We start from the raw sequence: 24,165 nt of genomic DNA, 5'->3' as shown, positions 1-24,165 counted from the left end.
CTAGGCTTGAAAAATGCACCTGTAGAGGTTATCTAGAACAACTTGTCATCACTCCTCCAGGATCTTTTCCCAAAGTTTCCCTCCTGAGAGCTAGTTAAAAGAAATAATTGTTTTTTTAAAAAAATGTGTCTCAAATGTAAAAGGACAAGACTGACATAGTCTTGACAATTAACTATCATAATAGGATTTGCTTTCCTCTAGGCTTTTTTCCTAAATAACCTCCTTAAGATATAATTACACACCATAAAATTCACCCTTTTAAAGTGTACAATTCTGTGGATTCACATAGTTGCATAATCTTCACCACTGTCTTAGAACTTTTTAATTACCCCTAAAAGAAATGTGTACTTATTCCTATAACCTTTTGGAAACTCTGAGGCACCTTCAGTCTCTTTTTTAAAATGTATTTACATTTATTAACTTCATATTATTTGATACAATAATTTTTATTTATTTATTTTTCCCCCAAAGCCCCAGTAGATAGTTGTACGTCATAGTTGCACATCCTTCTAGTTGCTGTATGTGGGACGCGGCCTCAGCATGGCCGGAGAAGCGGTGCGTCGGTGCACACCTGGGATCCGAACCCTGGCCGACAGCATCGGAGCGCATGCACTTAACCACCAAGCCACAGGGCCGGCTCATATTTGATACAATAAATTAGTCAATCCCAACATGAGAGAAACAATGCTTAAGAGAGATTTGTTAAACTAATCTTCCATGAATTTTTGGATTTAATCTTGTTAACACTTCCTTACTTTCTAGCACAGTAAGTGTTCCAGGTTCACCTTGTACCTTCCTGCCTCAGGCAAGAAACAAGCCAAGTCTGCAAGGAGCCCTGATTGTTTTTGTTTTTTTTTGTGAGGACCATCAGCCCTGAGCTAACATCCATGCTAATCCTCCTCTTTTTGCTGAGGAAGACCTGTTCTGAGCTAACATCTATTGCCAATCCTCCTTTTTTTCCTCCCCAAAGCCCCAGTAGATAGTTGTATGTCATAGTTGCACATCCTTCTAGTTGCTGTATGTGGGACGCTGCCTCAGCATGGCCAGAGAAGCAGTGCGTCGGTGCGCGCCCGGGATCTGAACCCAGGCCGCCAGCAGCAGAGCGCGCGCACTTAACCGCTAAGCCATGGGGCCAGCCCAACCCTGATTGTTTTTAATGGAACGTGATCTCATTTTAGTCTTAATAACCCTGGGATGTGGATTAAGCAGCCGCATCTCACACAAGTTGCCAGTTACTGGGGGAAGCAAATGGGAGGTTCAACCCATGGTCCTCCTTCCATATATATAGATCTATGTCTATCTGTACATATGTGTGTAAGATAGATAGATAGACAGACAGGTAGATGTTTTTCCACTAAAGCCCATGTTGCCAAAATAAAACTATCAGGACTTCAAAGCCATATTCTTTCAAAATTCTTTGCTGAGTGCCTACTATAGTTTGGTAATGTTGGAATACAGAAGACAAATCTCTGCTATCCTGTATTTACATCACTGCAATCAAGCAAAATGGTAAATTAGCTTGGATTCAGCCATCCAGAGAGACCACTCAGACAGAGAGGACTTCATGTGCCTGCCAATGCCCATGCGCCCTGGGCAGGTATGAACGGAAGAGCCTCTTTCTTCACCTAGAGCAGGAGTTTGGTCACTACCAAGATACACCTCCTTTGGCCACCAGGGGCCTGAGGCAGGCGTACAGCTCAAATTTTGAGATCATCCTGGCCAGCAGTGTCTCCCTCAGCTCTGTGGTAAACGAGGTGCAACCACCTGGAGTTGCTGTGGAGGGAGGCACAGGAGCACGTGGAAGTCCAGGACCAACAGCGGCTGCCACACCTGTCTACCACGGGGGACTTCTTGCATGGGGCTGGTAGTAGGTTGTAAAAATGCCATAAGAGAAACAGGAGATGGGGAGGTGATGGTAGTCAACACAGTGGTCAAAGAAAGCTGGAGGGAGCCTCATCTATGCTCAAAACTGAACATGAGAAATCAACTTTGAGAAGAGCTGGGAAAGAACTCTTCAGATATACAGATCAGCAAAAAGTCCTGAGCCAAGAAAAAGCTGCCCAAAAGCTGGGGGGGAGGGTGGTGAGAGGCTTGAGATGAAGTTGGAGGGGCAGATGGAGGCCAAATCTTGAATGTTTTTTAGGTTGTGGTAGAAATTGGTTCTTCTAAGTGTAAGGGAAAGCCATTGAAGGGTTTTAAGCAGTTATTCATGATCTGACCCACAACCAGAACCAACCATAGGCTTTGATACAGAAAACGGATTACCCTTTCGATTTTGAAAAGGATTCAAACGTAAACGATGGCGAAGTTGATAGAGGAGATTGTCCCTTTCTGTGCGTTATAAATCAACCCCAGGCGTAAATTAAAAGCGCCCTTAGAAAACTAGACGTGGCCTTTCCTTTTCATGACTGCTGTCTGTTCTCTCAAGAGAATTCCAACTTTGTATCAGCACTCGGTCCTGAAGGTCCAGAGCTTAAGAATAATTTTTTAAATTCTTGCAAATAAATGCGTGGACAAGGGCGTGATAAGTGCATCAAAAAGTATATTCTTCAAACTCAGATTGGTCATGCCCAAGCCCACCCTTGACTTATATTTGCCATCCTTAGAAGCCCAGGTCCCTTCTGCCCGTCCTCCCAGAAAGAGGCGGCTCAGGTCTGTTCAGGCGTTGCGCTCCGCCAACGCATCCCCAAGCCAGCCGCCCATCTTCCATCTTGCCTCAGCCGCCCGCTGCGCAGTCCGGAATCTGGAGGCAGTCGCCTGGATCTGCCGTTTGAAGCTGCCCCCTGCTCCCCGCCCAAGCATAGGCAGCGCTCTCTGGAGAGTTCTTGCCCATGGGGGTCTCAAGCTTGGCCGAGTGGTACTGGGGTCTCCAAAAAGCCTGCCCTACAGTCAGTCCCAGGCCGAGGCAGGCTGAAGGAAATGAAGCAACACGCCGACATCCCTCTCCTGCACACTCTTCACGACCTCCAGAATTCTGCACACGGACATTCTGAGGAAATAACCGTCGCCACCCAGAAAACCCACCAGGCCGCGAGGACGTCGAGCGCCTGCCAATGCGCCTGCGTCTGGGCCGGCCGGGGGCGGAGCTTGCGTGCTGACGCAGAGAGCCGTGCGAGGGAGCGTGCTTGCGCGCGGTGCTGGGAGTAACCGTCGTCGGGCCTCGCACGTCGGCTACGGTTGCTGCGTCTTACTGCTGTTGCTTTCTTCTTTTATCTTACTCAAAGGCAGTGCGCTGTGCTTTCGGACTATCTGTGCTCAGTTGCGCAAGCAAAGCGTTTGTGAGTGTCTGGTACTGGGGCGAAAATGGTGGCTGGGGGCAGGGAGAAATCAGAAGGCCCGTGGTGCCCCAAGCCCTCCCACTGATGGCTACACTGGTCCTGCTCCACCTCTCCACACCCCTGGACCGGGAAATGCTTTCTTTTGCCCACCCCGCAACATGCTGCAAACTCAAGCAGTAGCTCTGTAAATGTGCGGTGTGGTTAGTACATCGGTGACTGTGAGAGGTTAATTGAGGGAGTTTGATTCCACTGAAATTGCATTATCGCTCTCAGGTTCTCAAAATGTCAACTGTCAAGGAGCAGCTTATTGAGAATCTAATTGAGGAAGATAAAACCTCCCAGAATAAGATCACCATTGTTGGAACTGGCGCTGTAGGCATGGCTTGTGCTATTTGTATCTTATTGAAGGTAAGTGATCAGCCTGTCTTGTGGCTGAAAATCGGGTAAGCACTTGTAGGTCTTGTAGATGCTGGTGAGTTCAGGTTGCAAGGCTAATCGTTTGACAGCAAATATACATCCTCTCGTTTGATTTTGACATAATTTAAGGAACATTTATTTGGAGTTTGCCATGTGTCAGGCATGGCTAGACTATTTCAGTTTATTCATAAGACACATGGATTGGATTATTTTGTTAATATTGTAACAGTTTTTGTTGAAATGATTCGTTACCTTGTCTTCCTCGAAGAGTAGTGGGTGAAAATCGTATTTCCCAATGGCTTATACTTAAAAATTTTTTTAAATTGTGTAAGTACTATATGCTTATTGTAAAACAAAAAGTACCAAATTTGATGAAATAACCACGAAAGTCCTTTACTTTTCCTTTCTGTTTCCAGAGCATCTTTTCATGTGTTTGTTGCCCGTTTGTATATCTTCTTTGGAGAAATGTCTATTCAAATCTTTTGCCTATTTTTAAATCAGGTTATTTGTTGTTGTTGAGTTGTAGGAGTTCTTTTTATATTTTATATATTAACCACTTATCAGATACATGATATTCAAATATTTCCTCCCATTCCATGGGTTTCCTTTTCACTCTGTTGGTTGTGTCCTCTGATGCACAGAAATTTGTTTGTTTTTTTGCTGAGGAAGATTCACCCTGAGCTAACATCTGTGCCAGTCTTCCTCTATTTTTTTTTTTTTTTTTTTTGGTATGTGGGCTGCCAGCACAGCATGGCGGCTAACAGAGCTGTGTAGGTCTGCACCCTGGAACTGAACCCGGGTCGCTGAGGTGGAGCACGCTGAACTTAACCACTAAGCCACCAGGGCTGGCCCAGAAGTTTTTAATTTTAATGTGGTTCAATTTATTTATTTTTACTTTTGTTGCCTGTGATTTTGGTGTCATATCCAAAAATCATTGCCAAATCCAATATCATGAATCTTTTCTTCTAAGAGTTTTATAGTTTTAGGTCTTACATTTAGTTCTTTGATCCATTTTGAGTTAACTTTGTATATTGTGTAAAGTAAATGGTCCAACTTTGTTCTTTTGCGTGTAAAAATCCAGTTATCCCAGTACTGTTTGTTGAAAAGACTGTCCTTTCCCCATTGAATGGTCTTGGCACCCTTGTCAAAAATCATTTGGTCATATATGTGGGAGTTTATTTCTGGACTCTCTATTCTATTCCATTGGTCTATATGTCTGTCTCTCAATATAAATGAGATTTATAAATGGGTATATTTATTTATTTGGATTTATATTTATATATAAATATATATAATATATATTTATTTGGGTTTATAATAGATTTATAAATTTATAAATTTATCTCCATTTATAAATGAGAATACTGAAGCACAGATGTTAAATAACTTGCTCATGGTTAAATGACTACTAGGTAAAGGGGCCAGAATTCAAACTTTGGCATTTCAGACCTGTGCTCTTAAAAGCTTTACCATATTATTTAGACAATTTTTGGAAACCTGCAGAGGGAGATGACAAGAAGAAGCAAAGACACTTAAATTCCAGAATCCCAGAAGGGCTCAGGAATTGGAATTACCAGTTGCCTTACAAGATGGAGGTGAGGGATGGGACTAAAAATAGGAGGATTGATTGAACGTTCATATGATGAGAAGGAAAACCACCTGATTCTCTTCTGTAGCTTAATCAGCCAGGCAGCTACCTCTTATGTTCCAGCAGGCAAGGGGAAGGATGTTATTCTTTGGAGAAATTGAATCAGACGGGCTTTGCACTCAAGACATCAAGGACGGTAGAGAACAGGCATCTTATCAAAAGCAATAGGATTAATTGAAAGTCTGCATGTTGGACAGTAAGACAAGAACCCTTTTACTCCCAGTTTCTTTTGGAACCCCCAGCATGGGCCTCATCTTTCCGTTTCAGTGGTATCAGCAGCAGCCAAGTTTTGCCTGGTCCAGAGGTCTGAGCTTAGCTCCATGAAGCACCTCCTTTAGTCTCTCTCTTTGAATTTTTTTTTTTTTAATTTTATTTATTTATTTTTCCCCCAAAGCCCCAGTAGATAGTTGTATGTCATAGTTGCACATCCTTCTAGTTGCTGTATGTGGGATGCGGCCTCAGCATGGCTGGAGAAGCAGTGCGTCGGTGCGCGCCGGGGATCCGAACCCTGGCCGCCAGCAGCAGAGTGCGCGCACTTAACCGCTAAGCCACGGGGCCGGCCCCTAGTCTCTCTCTTTGTTCCCTCCGACTTAGAAGTAGTAGCTTTAAGCTGCAGTTACTATCTCTCGGTTAACTCAGATGTACCTTTTTTTGCTCTTTCAGCCCTCCCACATCTGTCTAACCAGTTCACCATATTAAATGCCTTCAGTTGAAATGCTTAGAGCGGTTTCTGTTTTCCTGTCCAGACCCAGACGGGTACACAGACTGATGTAAACATGATCTGGTTTTCTAATCAGCTGAGAAGTGATATGTGATCCTTCTGGATGAAACTCCTTATCCTCCTCCTATTCCTGATATATAATGCATAATTTGGTAAATTTTAGAATACACAGTTTTCCAGAAAGGCCTGATGGTACCTGATCTATGAAAAAACAGTGGCAAATAGGGACTTTGATCCCTTTCCCTTATTGCTCACCTTTGGAATCTGGCCACTGGGATCTGAGGGAATACACTCCTTCCATATAGTTCTATATTCTCTTGCATGTGATGAAAACCCAATTCAAATTAGAATAAGCAAAATGGAGACTATATATTGTTCATGTAACTGGAAAATCTAAGGGTAGAGCTAGCTTCAGGTACTACTAGATTCTGGAATTCAGACATATCAAGACACAATCTTGCATATTTTGGTTTATATTTCCTCTATGGGCTTAATTCTCAGGCAGAGTCTTTCTGTGTGGTGGTAAAGGTGGCTATACAGTTTGTTCTTCGAGTCTTATGCCATTCTTAGAGCTTATGATTCCAAAGACACATGAGACTTAATTTCCCATCTTCTATTTTCAAACCTCATAGATATTGTGCTCATTTGTTATGCCTGGGCCATGTGCCCATATGTGAACTAATTGCTGTGGCCAGGAGGAAGGATGGAACAAATTGGTGGGGTCTGGTTATATGCCCATCTACCCCTAGGTTGAGAACCAGTGTTAATTGTACTGTACTGAACCACGTGGAATGGGTTCCCACAGGTGGTTGCCTTTCTATTTTGGCCATAAGAATGCATACTAAAAACAACTTCAGCCAATTCAGAAATCAGGCATAAGGGTTAAATATAATAAAATCCTTTGCAAGAATTTCAAAACTTTTCCTTGGTTTTAAACTGTTATCTGAAGTGGGAAAAACCCAATTCTAAAAATTTTAGCAATCATATGAAGGCAGACCAATAATAATTTTTGCTACATTCTTTTGTTTACCTTGACTTGTGGTCACTCTAAGCACATTCAAAAACTATCATTCTTGTATCATTTTTTCTGTTAAAAATATAACTCTCCTTTGATTATAAAATAGCCATACAAAAATTTTTCTCATTCTCCTTATTCTGAAGTAAGAACATTTTTTAGAACTTTTTATTCAGAACTTTCATGTGTTTTAGGATTTGGCTGATGAACTCGCCCTTGTTGATGTCGCAGTGGACAAACTGAAGGGAGAAATGATGGATCTTCAGCATGGCAGTCTTTTCTTTAATACTTCAAAGATTATCTCTGGAAAAGGTTAATTTTAGTTTTATAAAGTTATTCTCGAAGCTTTAAAAAAAAGTAATGAATTTTACCAAATGTCCATAAATATAAAATTAGAAACAGCACCACTGTCATTAAAGATTTTATTTATTTATTTTTTTAAAGATTTTATTTATTTATTTTTTCCCCCAAAGCCCCAGTAGATAGTTGTATGTCATAGCTGCACATCCTTCTAGTTGCTGTATGTGGGACTCGGCCTCAGGATGGACGGAGAAGTGGTGCCTCGGTGCGCGCCCGGGATCCGAACCCGAGCCACCAGCATCGGAGCGCATGCACTTAACCACCAAGCCACGGGGCCGGCCCCAGCACCACTGTCATTAGAACATGTAGTTTAAAAGGTTAATTTTTTTTTTTTTTAAGATTTTATTTATTTATATTTTTCCCCCCAAAGCCCCAGTAGATTGTTGTACGTCATAGTTGCACATCCTTCTAGTTGCTGTATGTGGGACGTGGCCTCAGCATGGCCGGAGAAGCGGTGCGTCAGTGCGCACCCGGGATCCGAACCCAGGCCGCCAGCAGCGGAGCGCACGCACTTAACCGCTAAGCCATGGGGCCAGCCCTTAAAAGGTTAATTTTTTAAAGAACATTTCATTCTAATTGGAGAAAATTTGGTAAATATAAAAAAGTAAAAAGAAAATTTTAAATCTTTTCTGTTAATGATTTTGTTTCTTTCCTTTTTCTATTCGTTTTTTACATAACTGACATTACATTATATAAGTACCCTTTAAACTTGTCATTCTGTCTCATGTATTTTCCCAAGGATATGCAGTCTTGAATAGTTTGTGTAATATTATTGATGTATTTATCTATATTCTTTAACTGGGTTTTCTTTTTGTGTTTATAGAGGACTGGGTTTCAAGGTATAGTGTGAGACCATAGAACAGGAAATGGAGAGTTTGGCCCTGTTAGCATTAGCATCATATGTTGACCAACTGAGAAGCCTTAGAGAATTAGGAAAAATAATTATTTTATCATACACTGAAGTGTACAATGCACTCTTTGGTAATGTGATTCAACAGATGTGCTTTCTACCAGAAGCCCTCTTATCTGACATGATTGGAACTGAAAGTGGTTACTTAATTGAAAATGCCTGATGGAAAGAGCCATCATAAACATTTTATATTGACCTAAAACATATAAATGTACTTAGAAGTTTATTTGCTAATTTTCTGATTATAAGGGATAGCCTTTGAGTATGGCTCAGCTGATTAGAGTTTTGCAGTATCTTTTTTTTTTTTTTTAAAGATTTTATTTATTTATTTTTTTCCCCCCCGAAAGCCCCAGTAGATAGTTGTATGTCATAGCTGCACATCCTTCTAGTTGCTGTATGTGGGACACGGCCTCAGCATGGCCAGAGAAGCGGTGCGTCGGTGTGCGCCCGGGATCCGAACCCGGGCCGCCAGCAGCAGAGCGCGCGCACTTAACCGCTAAGCCATGGGGCCGGCCCTGCAGTATCTTTTTTAAAGCACATCAATACTGATCATTTCAATTTCTTTAAAGTACTACAATTAATTTAAAGATACTCATGAAGCAATCTGATCACAAAACTCTACTAAATTTTTATGATTTTCTTTCATTTTTTTTCCTCTCATACCTGAAAGGACAGTTTTTAAACAACTTGCTTTTAGTGTGTCTTTCCAAGGCATTCAACTTAATTTTCATAGAAACAATTATTTAAAAAATTAATTATGATATATTTGACATATAAAAAGAGTTTCACAAACATCAGTGTATCCAACACCCAACAAAGGAAATAAAACATTACCAATTCAGTTGATACGTTCTGTGTGTTACATCTATTCATGTCTCAAGTGTTTACCTTTACCATGCATTTCTTTCACACTCGTATTTTAGTGATTTACATCATGTTATATAATTAATAGATATAACTGGCATAAATACGTTTGGGTATAAACATGACTAATTCTTGATATGCAGCAACTGATGAGCAGAAGTACACAGACATACTAGGTAGAAGTCTACTAGTTGAGAGTGTTCATCGTGCCTTGAGTATCAGTATGTTTTACATCAGTTAATCTATTGAATCAGTTAAGTGGAGTCACGTTAAAAGAGCTACTACTGTATTAAAATACTTTAAAAAAAATTCAGCCTTCAGTTTCTAGTAATATGGCAAGATAAACACCTGGATCAATCTTTTTGCTGTAAATAACAAAACTCCTGCTTAAAATATGAAAGAAAAAACTATCAGTCCTTAAAGAATTGACACACTCTTAACAAAGTAAGACATTTTCAGAACAGGCACTGAGTGAAGGCAGGAAACTAGAAAGTTAAGCAGAGCATTGTAGCTAGTTTTCATTAGCTAGCTTTAGCCAAGCCTACTGAACTTGCATTTTGGTATTCACTGCTTCACAATACTTAGGAGACTGGAGACAGAGCCTAATTTGAGGAGTTGCTTAGGAGATAACCCCATAAAGCTGAGACCCCAATGGACTACACCAGGGATCAGTAAACTTTTTCCATAAAGGGTCAGATAGTAAATATTTTAGGCTTTGTGTGCTATACTACGGTCTCTGTCAAAACGTCTCAACTCTGCTATTGTAGTACAGAAGCAGCCATCAACAATATGTAGGTGAGTTGGTGTGGCTATGTTCCAATGAGACTTTATGTACAAAAACAGATAGTGGACCAGATTTGGCCTGCCAGTGTTAGTTTGCCAATTACTTAATGTAAGGATGACCTAGAAATAATTTCCTTCTCCCTACTTCTGAGGACTGCAAGTAAAATTGAGTCTCTCAGTTGCTTTAGTAAAGGGGAGAAATGGCTGCTAAGGATTTGGAGCCTCAAGCTGGTCCTTAGTTGAATTCCAAAAAATCTCAAGCAATCTTAAGACTTAAAATAGTTTCTAGAGGAAACCCACTTTATTTCAGGCCTCAAAGAACTTCCACAAGTAAAATTCCAAGGAAAATGAACATTTCACAATAAGAATAATTAAATTTACAAGAAAATACATGAGCAAGAATCAGCAGAGATAACAGAAAAGGCCACCGTAGATTTCAGATATTGAATTTATCAAACACAAATTACAAGTTAACTATGATTATTATGTTTAAAGAAATAAAGGACAAACTTGAAAATATCAGTATGAGACAGGAAACTGTAAAAACCTCAGATTTTAAAAAATAACCAAATACAAATATGAAATAGAAGGAAATAAAAACTCAGTTAATGGATTTAATAATAATAGAGCAGACACGTTTGAAGAAAGAAGTGGTGACTCTAAGACAGTTACCCAGAAGACAGCAAGAAGTGGAAAATATGACAGGTTACAAATCATGGAGGATAGAGTGATAAAGTGTAACGTACATCTAATTAGAAGAGTAACTGGGACAGAGGAAACATTTGAAGAGACTACACCTGAGCGTTTTTGAGAACAGATTAAAAACATCAATCCACAGATTCAAGCCAAATACCCTCAAGAAGGATACATACAAACTCCCCACCTAGACACATTCTTGTGAAATTAGAGAACAGTAAAGGCAAAGAGAAGTAGTTGTCAGAAGACAAATTACCTACAGAAAAGGAAGAAGGTGACTGACTTAACAGCAGTGAAACCAGAAGACAATGGAATGATATCTTTAATGTGCTGAGAGAGTAAATGCCAATCTAGAATCTCTACCCAGCAAAAATATCTTTCAAGAATAAGGGTGAAATAAAGACATTTTCAGAGAAAGGCTGAGATGGTTACCACCAGACCCTCAACAATGGAAATGCAAAAGTATATACTTACAGCAAAAGAAAAGTGATCTCAGACACAAGGTCTGAGATGCAAGAAAAAAAGTGAAGAGCACAGAACATGGTAAAAATGTGGACAAATCTAAATAAACATCAATTGTATAAGACTATAATGTCTTACAGGATTAAAAAAATTTAAAAATACAGCATATAAATTGGAGAGTGAGAGGTGGCAGTGGTGAATGAGGTTGGGTTCTAAGTTCCCCCTATCGTTAGGGAAGAGGGATACGTGATGATTAACTTTGGACTTTGATAAGTTAGGTATGCATGTTGTGGGCCAGCCCCTTGGCTTAGCGGTTAAGTGCTTGCGCTCTGCTACTGGTGGCCCGGGTTCGGATCCTGGGCACGCATCGACGCACCGCTTCTCCAGCCACGCTGAGGCCACGTCCCACATACAGCAACTAGAAGGATGTGCAGCTATGACATACAACTATCTACTGGGGCTTTGGGGAAAAGAAAAGGAGGAGGATTGGCAATAGATCTTAGCTCAGAGCCGGTATTCCTCAGCAAAAAGAGGAGGATTAGCACGGATGTTAGCTCAGGGCTGATCTTCCTCACAAAAAAAAAAAAAAACGATATGCATGTTGTAACTTCTGTGACAACCTTTAAAAGAACAGAAGCAGTGTGTAACCTATAAATTAGTAAAGAAGAGGAAGTAAAATTAGAAAAACATACCCAGTGAATTAAAAAGAAGATAAAAAAGAAAAACAAATATTTAGAAGATGGACAATGTATAGAACTAAGTAAGAGTTTAGCAAGAATGCCAGACACAAAATTATTAATAAAAAATCCATTGTATTTCTGTGTCAAAAAAAGCCAAAAATATTAAAGCTATTATTTACATTATCATCAGAAATAAGAAGTACCTGGGAATAAATCTAACAAGACATGTATAAGAGCTTTTATGCAGAATATAATACAACCTCATTGAAAGAAATATCTAAATAAATGAAGAGATATGCCTTGTTCATAGAAGTCTCAATATTGTAAGATATCCATTCTTCCCGTATTGATTATAGATTGTGTGCAATTGAAGTCAAAAACTCAACAGATTTTGTTGTTGTTGTAGATGCTCAACTAATTCTAAAATTCATTCAGAAATTCAAAGGTCCAAGAAAAGACATTATTTTAAAACATTGTTAAAAACACTTATTTTTATACAGTCTATCGTAAATAATTCAGTAGAGGTTCTACTCTGCCACAGATGCATCTGTGTAGTAAGAATCCTGTGCCATCCAACTGGTGAATGTCTGATATCCCATCTCTTGTCTCAGCCAGAGCGCACACCTTCCATGTTGTTCCTGTCCATTGATTGCTTCCAAATCCAGAAGACCAAATAGTCCTTTATCTCCAAAGTAGTCTCAAAACAGTTGGTTCAGGCATTCCGGGATCTGCATCCCTCTGAAATCCCAGGTAAATCACAAAAGGAATAAAGCCCCAGCAGATGGCAACCTGGCCACCCTTGAAGAGCTGCTGCAGCCTCTGCGTGGCCTCCATGCTCAGCTTCACAATGGTGACGTCCTAGGCAGCCCAGTCAACGGGATGCTTGAAGAAGAACAAGGTGGTGAGAACTTGTTTTCCCAGAAATCAAGACTTATTATAAAGCTACACTGATTAAGTGTAGAGACAAACGAAATATTGTTGTATAATGCTGATCATATTGTAGATCAATGGGAAATTTATGGACTTAAAAAATTTTTTGTTATGGCAATCGTTGTTTTTATGGAAAGAAATAAACCCTTATCTGAGTACACACACAAAAATTAATTCCAGGTTGGTTAAAGACCAAAATGTGAAAGGCAAAAGGAAAACTTCAAAGCTTTTGTTTAGAAGATCATATAGAATATCTTTAGGACCTCAGAGAAGGGAAGAATTTCTTAAACACAAAGACACAAAAAGCACAAACAATAAAGAAAAGAATACAAAGTTTAGAGTTTGTGTTCATAAAAAGACACTGTAAAAGAGTGAAGAGACAAGCTATGAACTAAGAAGATATTTGCAACATAAGCAACTGACAAAGGAATAGTGCTCAGAATAAAGTACTCATATAATAAAGATAAATATACACAACCCAGTAGAAAATTGAGAAAAGACGGACATTTCACGAAAGAAGAAACTCAAATTGCCTATAAATATATGAAAACACAATCTCATTAGTAACCAAGGAAAGGAAAATAGAAAGCATATCAACATACCATCACACACCCTTTAGATTGGCAAAAGTGTGATAATATGAAGTGTTTGTCGGGATGTGGAACAATAGGTGCTCTCATTCGTGACATGTAGGAAGGTGTTATAGTAAAACCGCTTTTTTTTTAAAAAAGTTAGTCATTACCTGGTGAAGTTGACACTTGAACATATCTCACAACCTAGAAATTACACTTCTAGGTATAGTCTCAAGAGAAACTTGTGGAAGTGTGCACTAGGATACAGGTAAGAAAATGTATGGTGGTGTAATTTATAATAGCTCCAAACTGGAAACAATTCAGTGAATACCAATACTAAGTTGTATAAATGATGCAGTGTAATGTTACACAGCAGTGAAAGTGAATGAAGTACAGGGTCACACATTAACATGGTTGAATATCAGGTACATAATATGTAGCTAAAGCAATATATACTGTATTATTCAAAAACAGGTAAAACAACATGTTGTTTAAATGTGCATAGGTTTGGGCGGCCTGGTGGCACAAGTGGTTAAGTGTGCGCACTCCACTGCAGTGGCCCGGGGTTCGTCGGTTCGGATCCCGGGCGCGCACTGACGCACTGCTTGGAAAGCCATGCTGTGGCGGCGTCCCATATAAAGTAGAGGAAGATGGGCAAGGATATTAGCCCAGGGCCAGTCTTCCTCGGCAAAAAAGAGGATGATTGGCAGATGTTAGCATAGGGCTGATCTCCTCACACACACACACAAAATGCATAGGTTTTAAAACTTTTTTTTTTAAGGTAAGATGATTTTTTACCACTCAGAGGAATGATTGGTAACCTCTGAGTATGAAAGATGTAGATGCAGCCTATTAGGGGCACAGAGGGGCTTCCAAGATATTGGTGATGTTCATTAATTTGTGTGATTTTTACAGAGTTGTTACCTTTAATATTTAAAAAATTGAACATATATTGCTTATACACCCTTCTACATGACTGATAGATTTCACCATAGAGCATTTTGAAAATAAATTTAGTGAGCTCTAGTGAGGAAGAGCAATGGAACGTCCTTGATTATCCACAGATGTTTTAATTGTCTCATATGTACAATAGTTAACACAGAGCCCAAGTGCCTGGAACATAGAAGGTGCTAAGATATTTGTGGAAGAAAGGGAGGAATATGAGATCAGAACCTGTTATTATGGATCTTATGATCAAGTTAGGGGTATACGTTCAACATAACCATAGGAAGATAACGTAAGGCACAATATATAAGGACTATTTGAGAATTATAGGCAGTAAGTGCTATAAAAGTTCAGTAAAGTAAGAGAGTAGTATTCATGAATGATGTGATTAGGGGATGCCTAACAGAGGAATTGGTATTTGAAGAAGTACTTGACTAATAATATAACAACAATAGTAATAGCTAACATTTACTGAGCATTTAATGTGTACTAGGCCCTGTTCTGAGTACCTTATGTATATTAACCTACTGAATCTTCTTAAGAACCATATAAAAGAAAAACTATTATTAGCTCAGTCTTGCAGATGAGGAACTGAGGGTCAGAGAAGCAGGCAAAATACTTGTTGAGGGTCACACAGCTAGGAAGTGGCAGAGTCAGGATATAGGCAGTTAGACCTCAGAGCTTTTGCTCCAGCCCGGCATGGTTTGCTGTCTCTTGGAGGACTGAGTTTTATTTAGAAAAGGAAAATAAATAACAGGTAAGGAGATGATGCTATTAACAGAATCAGGGCACCTGGAAAATCTGACATAAAAATAAGACTCAAAGCTAGTAAGATAATTTGGAGGCAGATTGTGAAAAGATTTGGTATTTTGCTTTCATATATGCTTTAATTGAATTTCTTGGACATAATGTTTGAAATAATCAATCTGAACTATGGAGAGATGACTCTGGAGAAGTTGCAAGGCTTTTTGCCTGTTTATCCTCTAAAATTCAAGGGAGGGAGGAGAGAGGGAAAGAGGAGATGGGGAAAGAGAGAGACACAGAGAGAGATTGGGAGATTAATTTGGATTTCTGTGTTTAGATAAGATTTTATGGAAGGTGGACATCGCACAAGGTCTTTGGGCAAGAACAAATAGACTATGTTTGCAGAACGAGAAGAGAACTTCCTCCTGTAGGTCTTTTACTTGATACAAGGGAGAGATGATCTCTTAGATTAGTGGGAAACATGTCAGCCTAAGAAACGCCCTCTTTCTCAGTTTGTCTTTCTAATTAAAATCTTTACTGGGGCAGGAAAAACAGAAAAATGTTTATGGTTTATAAATTGGATTAGAAAGATATGAGAAGGACCATAAATTGAGATGCAATAATATCTTTAAAATTAAACAAATTTCCTTTTAAAAGAGCATAAAAATAAGTTTAAAAAATAGAAATGGGGGGCCAGCCCAGTGGCGCAAGCGGTTAAGTGCGCACGCTCCACTGCTGCGGCCCAGGGTTCTCCAGTTCGGATCCCGGGCATGCACCGACGCACCGCTTGTTAAGCCATGCTATGGCAGCATTCCATATAAAGTAGAGGAAGATGGGCACGGATGTTAGCTCAGGGCCAGTCTTCCTCAGCAAAAAGAGGAGGATTGGCATTGGATGTTAGCTCAGGGCTGGTCCTCCTCACACACACAAAAAAATAGAAATGGGATATAAAGGATATTTTAGGTAATTTAATTTTTGACATCCATATGGAAAATAACAGGTATATAATGCTTTAAAGAAAGTCCACATGAGATAGTGATCATCATATCATATTGTTATTGGATTTAATAAGTGAGACAATTTCGCAACTGTCCATCAGATTTAGAAGGTAGTTGATTTTCTTGTGGGATCAAGAACTTGTTTCTGATCTCAAATCCAGTCCGTTATAATAATTGGAAGTACAGTAAATACATTCTCATTCTTAGAACCCTGAAACAGACATATAAATCCTCAGAGTTCTAAGCTTCTGGTTCATATGGTGCTTGTAAGAAGCCACAGAGCTGACTTGCATTGCCCCAGGCCTTAATAACAAATGGAGATGTGGGCTAAAAGGGATGGTAAGTTCTGTTATTATTTAAAAAAAAATGCTGTGTGAAAATTGGTAAGTCAGGGTGAGTCAGATTATACAAGGTAATATTACTGCATGGAAAGTCTGTTCATCTCCAAATGTCAGACATGAAGGTAGGTGAGTACTTTAATACCAGGGTCATACAATAGACTTTTAAAGAATTAAGGCACAGTGACTATGGCAATCTTGATCCAAATATTGTCTTTTGTTTCCTTTTTAGATTATAGTGTATCTGCAAACTCCAAATTAGTTATTGTCACAGCAGGTGCACGGCAGCAGGAGGGAGAAAGTCGCCTCGCCTTAGTCCAACGTAATGTAAATATCATGAAATCAATCATTCCTGCTATAGTCCATCATAGTCCTGACTGTAAGATGCTTATTGTTTCAAATCCAGGTGAGTCTTTTTTCCTCCTCTTAACTGCAGTAAGGATGATCTTTCCATACTATTCCTTTAAAAAAAAAAAACTTCATTAAGGTAACATTTATGTACAATAAACTTCACCCATTCAAAGTATAAAATACAGTGAGTTTTTTCTAGCCTTATCGAGATACAATTGGCATATAATGTGTAAGTTTAAGGTGTACAACATGATTATTTGATACACTTATAAATTGCAAAATGCTTACCACAGTAGGGTTAGTTAACACCTCCATCACCTCACATAATTACTATTTCTTTTTTGTGATGAGAACATTTAATATTTACTCTCTTAGCAACTTTCAAGTATATAATACAGTATTGTTAACTATACTCACCATGCTGTACATTAGATCCCCAGAATTTGCTCATCTTATATCTGGAAGTTTGCGTCCTTTGAATGACATCTCCCCATTTCCTCCGGCCCCTGGCAACCACCATTCTACTCTCTGTTTCTATGAGTTTGGCTTTTTTGGATTCCACATATAAGTGACATAATACAGTATTTGTCTTTCTCTGTCAGACTTATTTCACTTAGCATAATGCCTTTGTCTACTGAGGAAAAATCACTGCAATTTAAACAGAAGATATTTATTAGGGCAATTAGAATTGCAATTTGGGAGACACAAATTCAGGCAGAAATCCAAAGTGTGCTCCAAGGAAGACAATGCAAGGGTTTATAAAGGCAAAAGAGAGAAATTACACAGGTGGTTTTGCAAGATTTGTGATTGGTACTGGCAACAACTCTTCTTGGCTACACATGACTGTTTGCTAAGGCCGTCTCTAAGGCAAAAAGCTCTTATCTATGGGAGTAAGCATATTTCTTGAAAGAAGGTCAAGATGGCAATGGTGAAGTACAGTTCAAAATTTACATTTCATCTGGGTAGAGACGTGGTGTGCGTGCATAAGCCCCATTTCCTTAGTGGCCTCCCAGCTCCATTTTAGAAGCCCCGACATAGTCACTCTATTTTGTTATTGCTGTCCACACCTTCAGGATCCATCCATGTTGTCACACGGCATGATTTCCTTCTGTCTCGTAGCTGAATATTCCATTGTATATGTATACACCACATCTTCTTTATCCGTTCATCTGTAGACGGACACTTAGGTTGTTTATGTATCTTGGCTACTGTGAATAATGCTGCAGTGAATATGGGAGTGCAGATATCTCTTTGAGATACTGATTTCATTTCCTTTGGATGTATACCCAGAAGTGGGATTGCTGGACCATATGGTAGTTCTGTTTTTAATTTTTTGAGGAACTTCCGTACTGTTTTCTATAGTAGTGGTACCAAGTTACATTCCCACTGACAGTGCACAAGGGTTCTCTTTTTTCCACATCCTCGCCAACATTTGTCCTCTTAATGATGGCCATTCTAACATGTGTGAAGTGATATTTCATTGTGGTTTTAATTTGCATTTCCCTGATGATTAGTGATGTTGAGCATCTTTTCATGTACCTGTTGACCATTTGTATGTCTTCTTCGGAAAAATGTCTGTTCAGTTCTTCTGCCCGTTTTTTAATCAAATTGTTTGGTGTTTTTTGTTTGTTTGTTTGTTTGTTTTTTGCTATTGAGTTGTTTGAGTTCCGTAGATATTTTGGACATTAACCCCTTATCAGATGTTGGATTTGCAAATATTTCCTCTTATTCCATAGGTTGCCTTTTTGTTTTATTGACTGTTTCTTTGCCATGCAGAAGCTTTTTAGTTTGATATAGTCCCACTTATTTATTTTTTCTTTTGTCACTTGTGCTTTTGTATCATATCCAAAAAATCATTGACCAATGTCAAGGAGGTTTTTCCCTGCTTTCTTCTAGGAGTTTTATGGTTTCAGGTCTTATGTTTAAGGCTTTAATTCATTTTAAGTTAATTTTTGTGAGTGGTGTAAGAGAGCAGTCCAATTTCATTCTTCTGCGTGTGATTATCCAGTTTTCCCAGCACCATTTATTGAAGAGACTATCCTTTCCCCAATGAATATTCTTGGCTCCCTTGTCAAATATTAGTTGACTATATATGCAATAGTTTATTGCTGGGCTCTCCATTCTGTTTCATTGTCTGCTTTTATGCCAGTACTATACTGTTTTGATTACTATAGCTTTGTAATATAGTTTGAAATTAGGAAATGTGTTGCCTCCAGCTTTGTTCTTCTTTCTCAGGATTGCTTTGGCTATTTGGGATCTTTTGTGGTTCCATATGAATTTTAGGACTGTTTTTTCTATTTCTGTGAAGAATGCCATTGGAATTTTGATATCTGTAGATGAATTTGGGTAGTATGGACATTTTAGCCATTGGAATTTTGATATCTATAGATGAATTTGGGTAGTATGGACATTTTAACAATATTAATTCTTCCAATCCATGAACATGGGATATCTTTCCATTTATTTGTGTCTTCTTCAATTTCTTCCATCAAAGTGTTATAGTTTTCAGTGCACAGATCTTTTATCTCCTTGGTTAAATTTATTCCTAAGTATTTTATTGCTTTTGATACTTTTGTGAGTGAGATTGTTTTCTTTATTTGTGTTTCAGATATTTTGTTGTTAGTGTATAGAAACTCAACTGGTTTCTGTATGTTGATTTTGTATCCTGCAACTTTACTGAATTCATTGATTAGTTCTAACAGTTTCTTGGTGGGGTCTTCAGGATTTTCTGTAAATAAGATGATATCACCTGCAAACAGAGACAGGTTTACTTCTTCCTTTCCAATTTTGGATACCTTCTAATTATTTTTTCTGGCTAATTGCTCTGGCTAGGACTTCCAGTATTATGTTGAATAGGAGTGGTCAAGGTGGGCACCCTTGTCTTGTTCCTGATCTTAGAGGAAAAGGTTTTAGGTTTTTACCTTTGAGTATGATGTTTGCTGTGGGCTTGTCATATATGGCTTTTATTATGTTGAGGTACATTCCTTCTCCACCCACTTTGTTAAGAGTTTTTATCATGAAAAGACGTTGAATTTTGGCAGTTGCTTTTTCTGCATCTGTTGAGATGATCATATAATTTTTGTCTTTCATTCTAGTAATGTGGTGTATCACATTTATTGATTTGCATATATTAAACTATCCTTGCATCCCCCTTTGGTATCAGAGTCATGGTGGCCTCATAAAATGAGTTTGAAAGTGTTCCCTGCTCTTGAGTTCTTTGGAAGATTTTCAGAAGGATTGGCATTAATTCTTCTTTAAATGTTTGGTAGCAATCACCAGGGAAATCATCTGGTCCTGGGCTTTTCTTTGTTGAGAGATTTTTATTATTGATTCAATCTTGTTACTCATTATTGGTCTGTTCATATATTCTGTTTCTTCATGATTTACTCTTAGTAGGTTTATGTTTCTAGGAATTTGTCCATTTCTTCTAGGTTGTCCAATTTGTTGGCATATTTCCTCTTGTTCATGTACTCTCTTATGACCTTTTGTATTTGTGTGGTATCAGTTGTAAGGTCTCCTCTTTCATTTCTGATTTCATTTACTTGAGTCTTCTCTCTTTTTTCTTAGTTTAGTTAAAGATTTGTGAATTTTGTTTATCTTTTCAAAAAACCAGCTCTTAGTTTCATTGATCTTTTCTATTGTCTTTTTAGTCACTAGTTTATTTCCTCTCTGATCTTTGTTATTTCCTTTCTTCTGCTGACTTTGGGCTTAGTTTGTTCTATTTCTAGTTTCTTTGGGTATAAAGTTAGGTTGTTTATTTGAGGCCTTTCTTTTTTTCTTAGTGTAGGCATTTAATGCTTAAATTTCCCTCTAAGAACTGCTTTTGCTTTATCCCATAAGTTTTGGTATGTTGTGTTCCATCATTTGTTTCGTTTGATTTGCCTTTTGATTTCTTCTTTAACCCACTGGTTGTTCAGGAGTGTGTTGTTTAATTTCCATATATTTGTGAATTTTCCAGTTTTCCTCCTGTTACTGATTTCTAGTATATAACATTCTTGTTAGAAAAGATGCCTGGTATGATTTCAGTCTTCCTAAATTTGCTAACTTGTTTTGTGACCTATCACATGATCTATCCTGGAGAATGTTTTGTGTGCACTTGAGAAGAATGTGTATTCTGCTGCTGTTGGGTGGAATGTTCTGTTAATATTCTGTATATGTCTGTTAGGTCCATTTTGTCTAAAGTATAGTTCAAGTTCAACATTTCCTTATTGGTTTTCTGTCTAGATGATCTATCCATTGTTGAAAGTGGAGGTATTAAAGTACCCTACTATTATTATATAGTTGTCTACTTCTCCCTTAAGATCTGTTAGTACTTGCTTAATATATTTAGGTGCTCTGATGTTGGGTGCATATATATTTATGATTGTTTTATTTTATGGATGAATTGACCTTCTTTATCTCTCGTTACCTTTCTGGGCTTAAAGATTATTTTGTCTGATATAAGTATAGCTACCTCTGCTCTCTTTCTGTTTCCACTTGCAGGGAATATCTTTTAACATCTCTTCATTTCAAGCCTATGTGTGTCCTTAAAGCTGAAGTGGGTCTCTTCTAGGCAGCATATAATTGGGTGGTGTTTTCTTAAACCATCCAGCCACTCTATGCCTTTTGACTGGAGAACTCAATCCATTTATATTTAGAGTAATTATTGTTAGGTAAGGACTTAGTAATGCCATTTTGTGTGTGTGTGTGTGTGTGTGTGTGTGTGTGTGTGTGAGGAAGATTAGCCCTGAGCTAACATCTGTTGCCAATCCTCCTCTTTTTGCTCAGGAAGATTGGCCCTGGGCTAACATCCATGCCCATCTTCCTCTACTTTATATGTGGGATGCCTGCCACAGCATGGCTTGATAAGTCGTGCATAGGTCCGTGCCCAGGATCCAAACCTATGAACCCTGGGCCGCTGAAGTGGAGCGCACAAACTTAACCACTACGGCACAGGGCTGGCCACCTAATGCCATTGTATTAATTGTTTTCTGGCTGTTTTGTAGTTTCCTTGTTCCTTTCTTCCTCTTTTGCTGCCTACCTTTGTAAATTGATGACTGTCCTCAGTGGTATGCTTTGATTGCTTTATCTTTTGTGTTTATACTCTAGGTTTTCACTTTGTAGTTACCATGAGGCATACATAAAACATATTATAGATGTAACCGTCTATATTACACTGATAACAAGTTATCTGCAATCACATACAAAAACTCTATCCTTTTACTCCCCCCTTTTAAGTTTTTTGATGCCATAATTTATTTATTTTTTATTTTAAATTTTTTTGTTGAAGTATAATTGATATATAGTATCATACTAATTTCAGGTGTGCATCATAGTGATTTGATATTTATGTACATTATGAAATGATCACCACAATCAGTCTAGTTACCATCTGTCACCATACAAAATTATTACAATGTTATTGACTATATACCCTATGCTGTACCTTACAATCCCATGACTTATTTATTTTATAACTAGAAGTTTGTATCTCTTAATCCCCTTCACCTGTTTCGCCCACCCCCAACACCCTCTCCTCTGGCAACTACCAGTTTATTTTCTGTATTTATCAGTCTGTTTCTGTTTGTTTGTTCATTTGCTTTGTTTTTTAGATTTGATGTCACAACTTACCTTTTTTTATATTGTGTGTTCATTAACAAATTATTGTGTAGTTATTTTTAATACTTTTGTCCTTTGACTTTTATTAGAGTTAAGTGGTTAGTATACAACCATATTACAGTGTTAGAGTATTCTGAATTCAACTATGTGCTTGGCTTTACCAGTGTATTGTGTATTTTCATGTTACTAATTAGCATCCTTTCATTTCAGCTTGAGGAACTCCTTTCAGCATTTCTTGTAAGGCATATTTAGTGGTGATAAACTCCTTCAGCTTTTGTATATCTGGGAAAAATGTTATCCTTCCTTCTTTTCTGAATGACAACTTTGCTGGATAGAGTTTTCTTTGTTGGCAGTTTTTTCTTTCAGCACTTTGAATTTATCATCCCACTCTCACCTTGCCTGTAAGGTTTCTCTGAGGAGTCCACTGATGGCCTTATGGTAGTTCTCTTGTAAGTTATAAGCTTCTTTTCTCTTGCTTCTTTTAAGATTCTCTCTTTGTCTTTGATTTTTGACAGTTTTGTTATGTGTCTTGGAGAAGATATCTTTCAGTGGAGTTTGTTTGGTGACCTATGAGCTTCATGAACTTGGATATACAAATTTATCCCCAGATTTGAGAATTTCTCAGCCATTATTTCTTTAAATAAGCTTTCTGCCCCCATCTCCCTCTCTTCTGGGTCTCCAATAATGTACAGATTTTTTCTTTTGGTGAAATCCAATAGATCACGTAGGCTGTCTTCACTCTTTTTCATTCTTTTTTCTCTGTTCTCCTCTGACTGGATAATTTCAAATGGCCTGTCTTCTAATTCACAGATTCTTTCTTCTTCTTGATCCATTCTGATGTTGATGCTCTCTATTGCAGTTTTCATTTCTTTCATGGTATTCTTCAGGTCTAGAATTTGTTGGGTTCTTTTGTATGATTTCTATCTCTTTGTTCAATTTCTCATTCTGTTCAGATATAGTTTTCCTGATTTCACTGAATTATCTTTCTGTGTTTTCTTGTAGCTCATTTAGCTTCTTTAAAACAGCCATTTTGAATTCTTTATTGGATAAATCACAGATCTCCATGTCTTTGGGGTTGGTTACTGGCAGATTATTGTGATCCTTTAGTGGTATCATGTTTCCTTGATTTTTCATGTTTCTTGAAGTCCTGTGTTGCTGTCTTTGCATTTGAAGTAGCAGCCACCTCCTCCAGTATTTACCAACTGACTTCAGGAGAGAAATACCTTCTGTCAGCCTTGCTAGTGATTCTGAGGCTTTCTAAGACATTCTCTGTATATGCCTGCTCCATGCTTCTTACTCCCTGTTGTGGCAGAATTCTTAAGCTTGTATGTCTTCTCTCAAACCTTGATGCAGTAGACCAGGTGCTGACAGCCTCCCTTGTGCTTTCTCAAGGACATAGCTAAAGCTTAAGTTTGTGATCTTTCCCTGACCTGCAGCTTTGGACTGGCTTTCTGCCTGTGTTCACTGGCTTTTTGTCAAAGCTCACACTTGTTGCCATTGGGAGTGCACACAGGGAGCCAGCCACAGGGTGTGTGTGGGTGGGTGAGGTGCATTGGGTGCTGGGGGTGCCCATGGGTCAGTTGGAGGGATCTGTGGGCAAGGCATCCCCAGCGGCTCATGGGTGGGCTTCCTGATGGAGGGCATGACATAGTTGATAGGATCCACATCCCTTTAATGCTCTCTGAGAGTTCTACCTGCCACTGTTCCAGGCTTTTCTACCTACCCCCCAAGTCATGCAGCTCAAGGACTTTGTACTCTGGATGGGATGAGAGAGAAATGGGTTTCTTTGGCAGTGATCTGCACAGCTAGGGAAGCTGGGTGCTTACTCACATACTCTCACTTTCCCCCATGAGAG

General features: G+C 38.6%; 1 protein-coding gene and 1 pseudogene across 1 annotated transcript in view; one reads left to right on the top strand and one right to left on the bottom strand.

The window, feature by feature from the left end:
• The first annotated feature begins 2,106 nt into the window (after nucleotides 1-2,106).
• Nucleotides 2,107-24,165, top strand: part of LOC101389158 (L-lactate dehydrogenase C chain) — a 51,374-nt gene continuing 29,315 nt past the window's right edge. The window contains exons 1-4 of the mRNA XM_087433118.1: nucleotides 2,107-3,278; nucleotides 3,552-3,686; nucleotides 7,274-7,391; nucleotides 16,594-16,767. Coding sequence (XP_087289244.1) covers nucleotides 3,561-3,686; nucleotides 7,274-7,391; nucleotides 16,594-16,767 — 418 coding nt within the window. The 5' untranslated portion in view covers nucleotides 2,107-3,278; nucleotides 3,552-3,560. The remainder of the gene's footprint in view (nucleotides 3,279-3,551; nucleotides 3,687-7,273; nucleotides 7,392-16,593; nucleotides 16,768-24,165) is intronic.
• Nucleotides 12,516-12,683, bottom strand: LOC106800653 (mitochondrial import receptor subunit TOM7 homolog pseudogene; annotated as a pseudogene).

Source organism: Ceratotherium simum, chromosome 7 (assembly GCF_057802395.1).
Source record: "Ceratotherium simum simum isolate JZ-2026a chromosome 7, ASM5780239v1, whole genome shotgun sequence".
NCBI lineage: Eukaryota > Metazoa > Chordata > Mammalia > Perissodactyla > Rhinocerotidae > Ceratotherium > Ceratotherium simum.
This window is presented reverse-complemented; position numbering and strand designations above follow the sequence as displayed.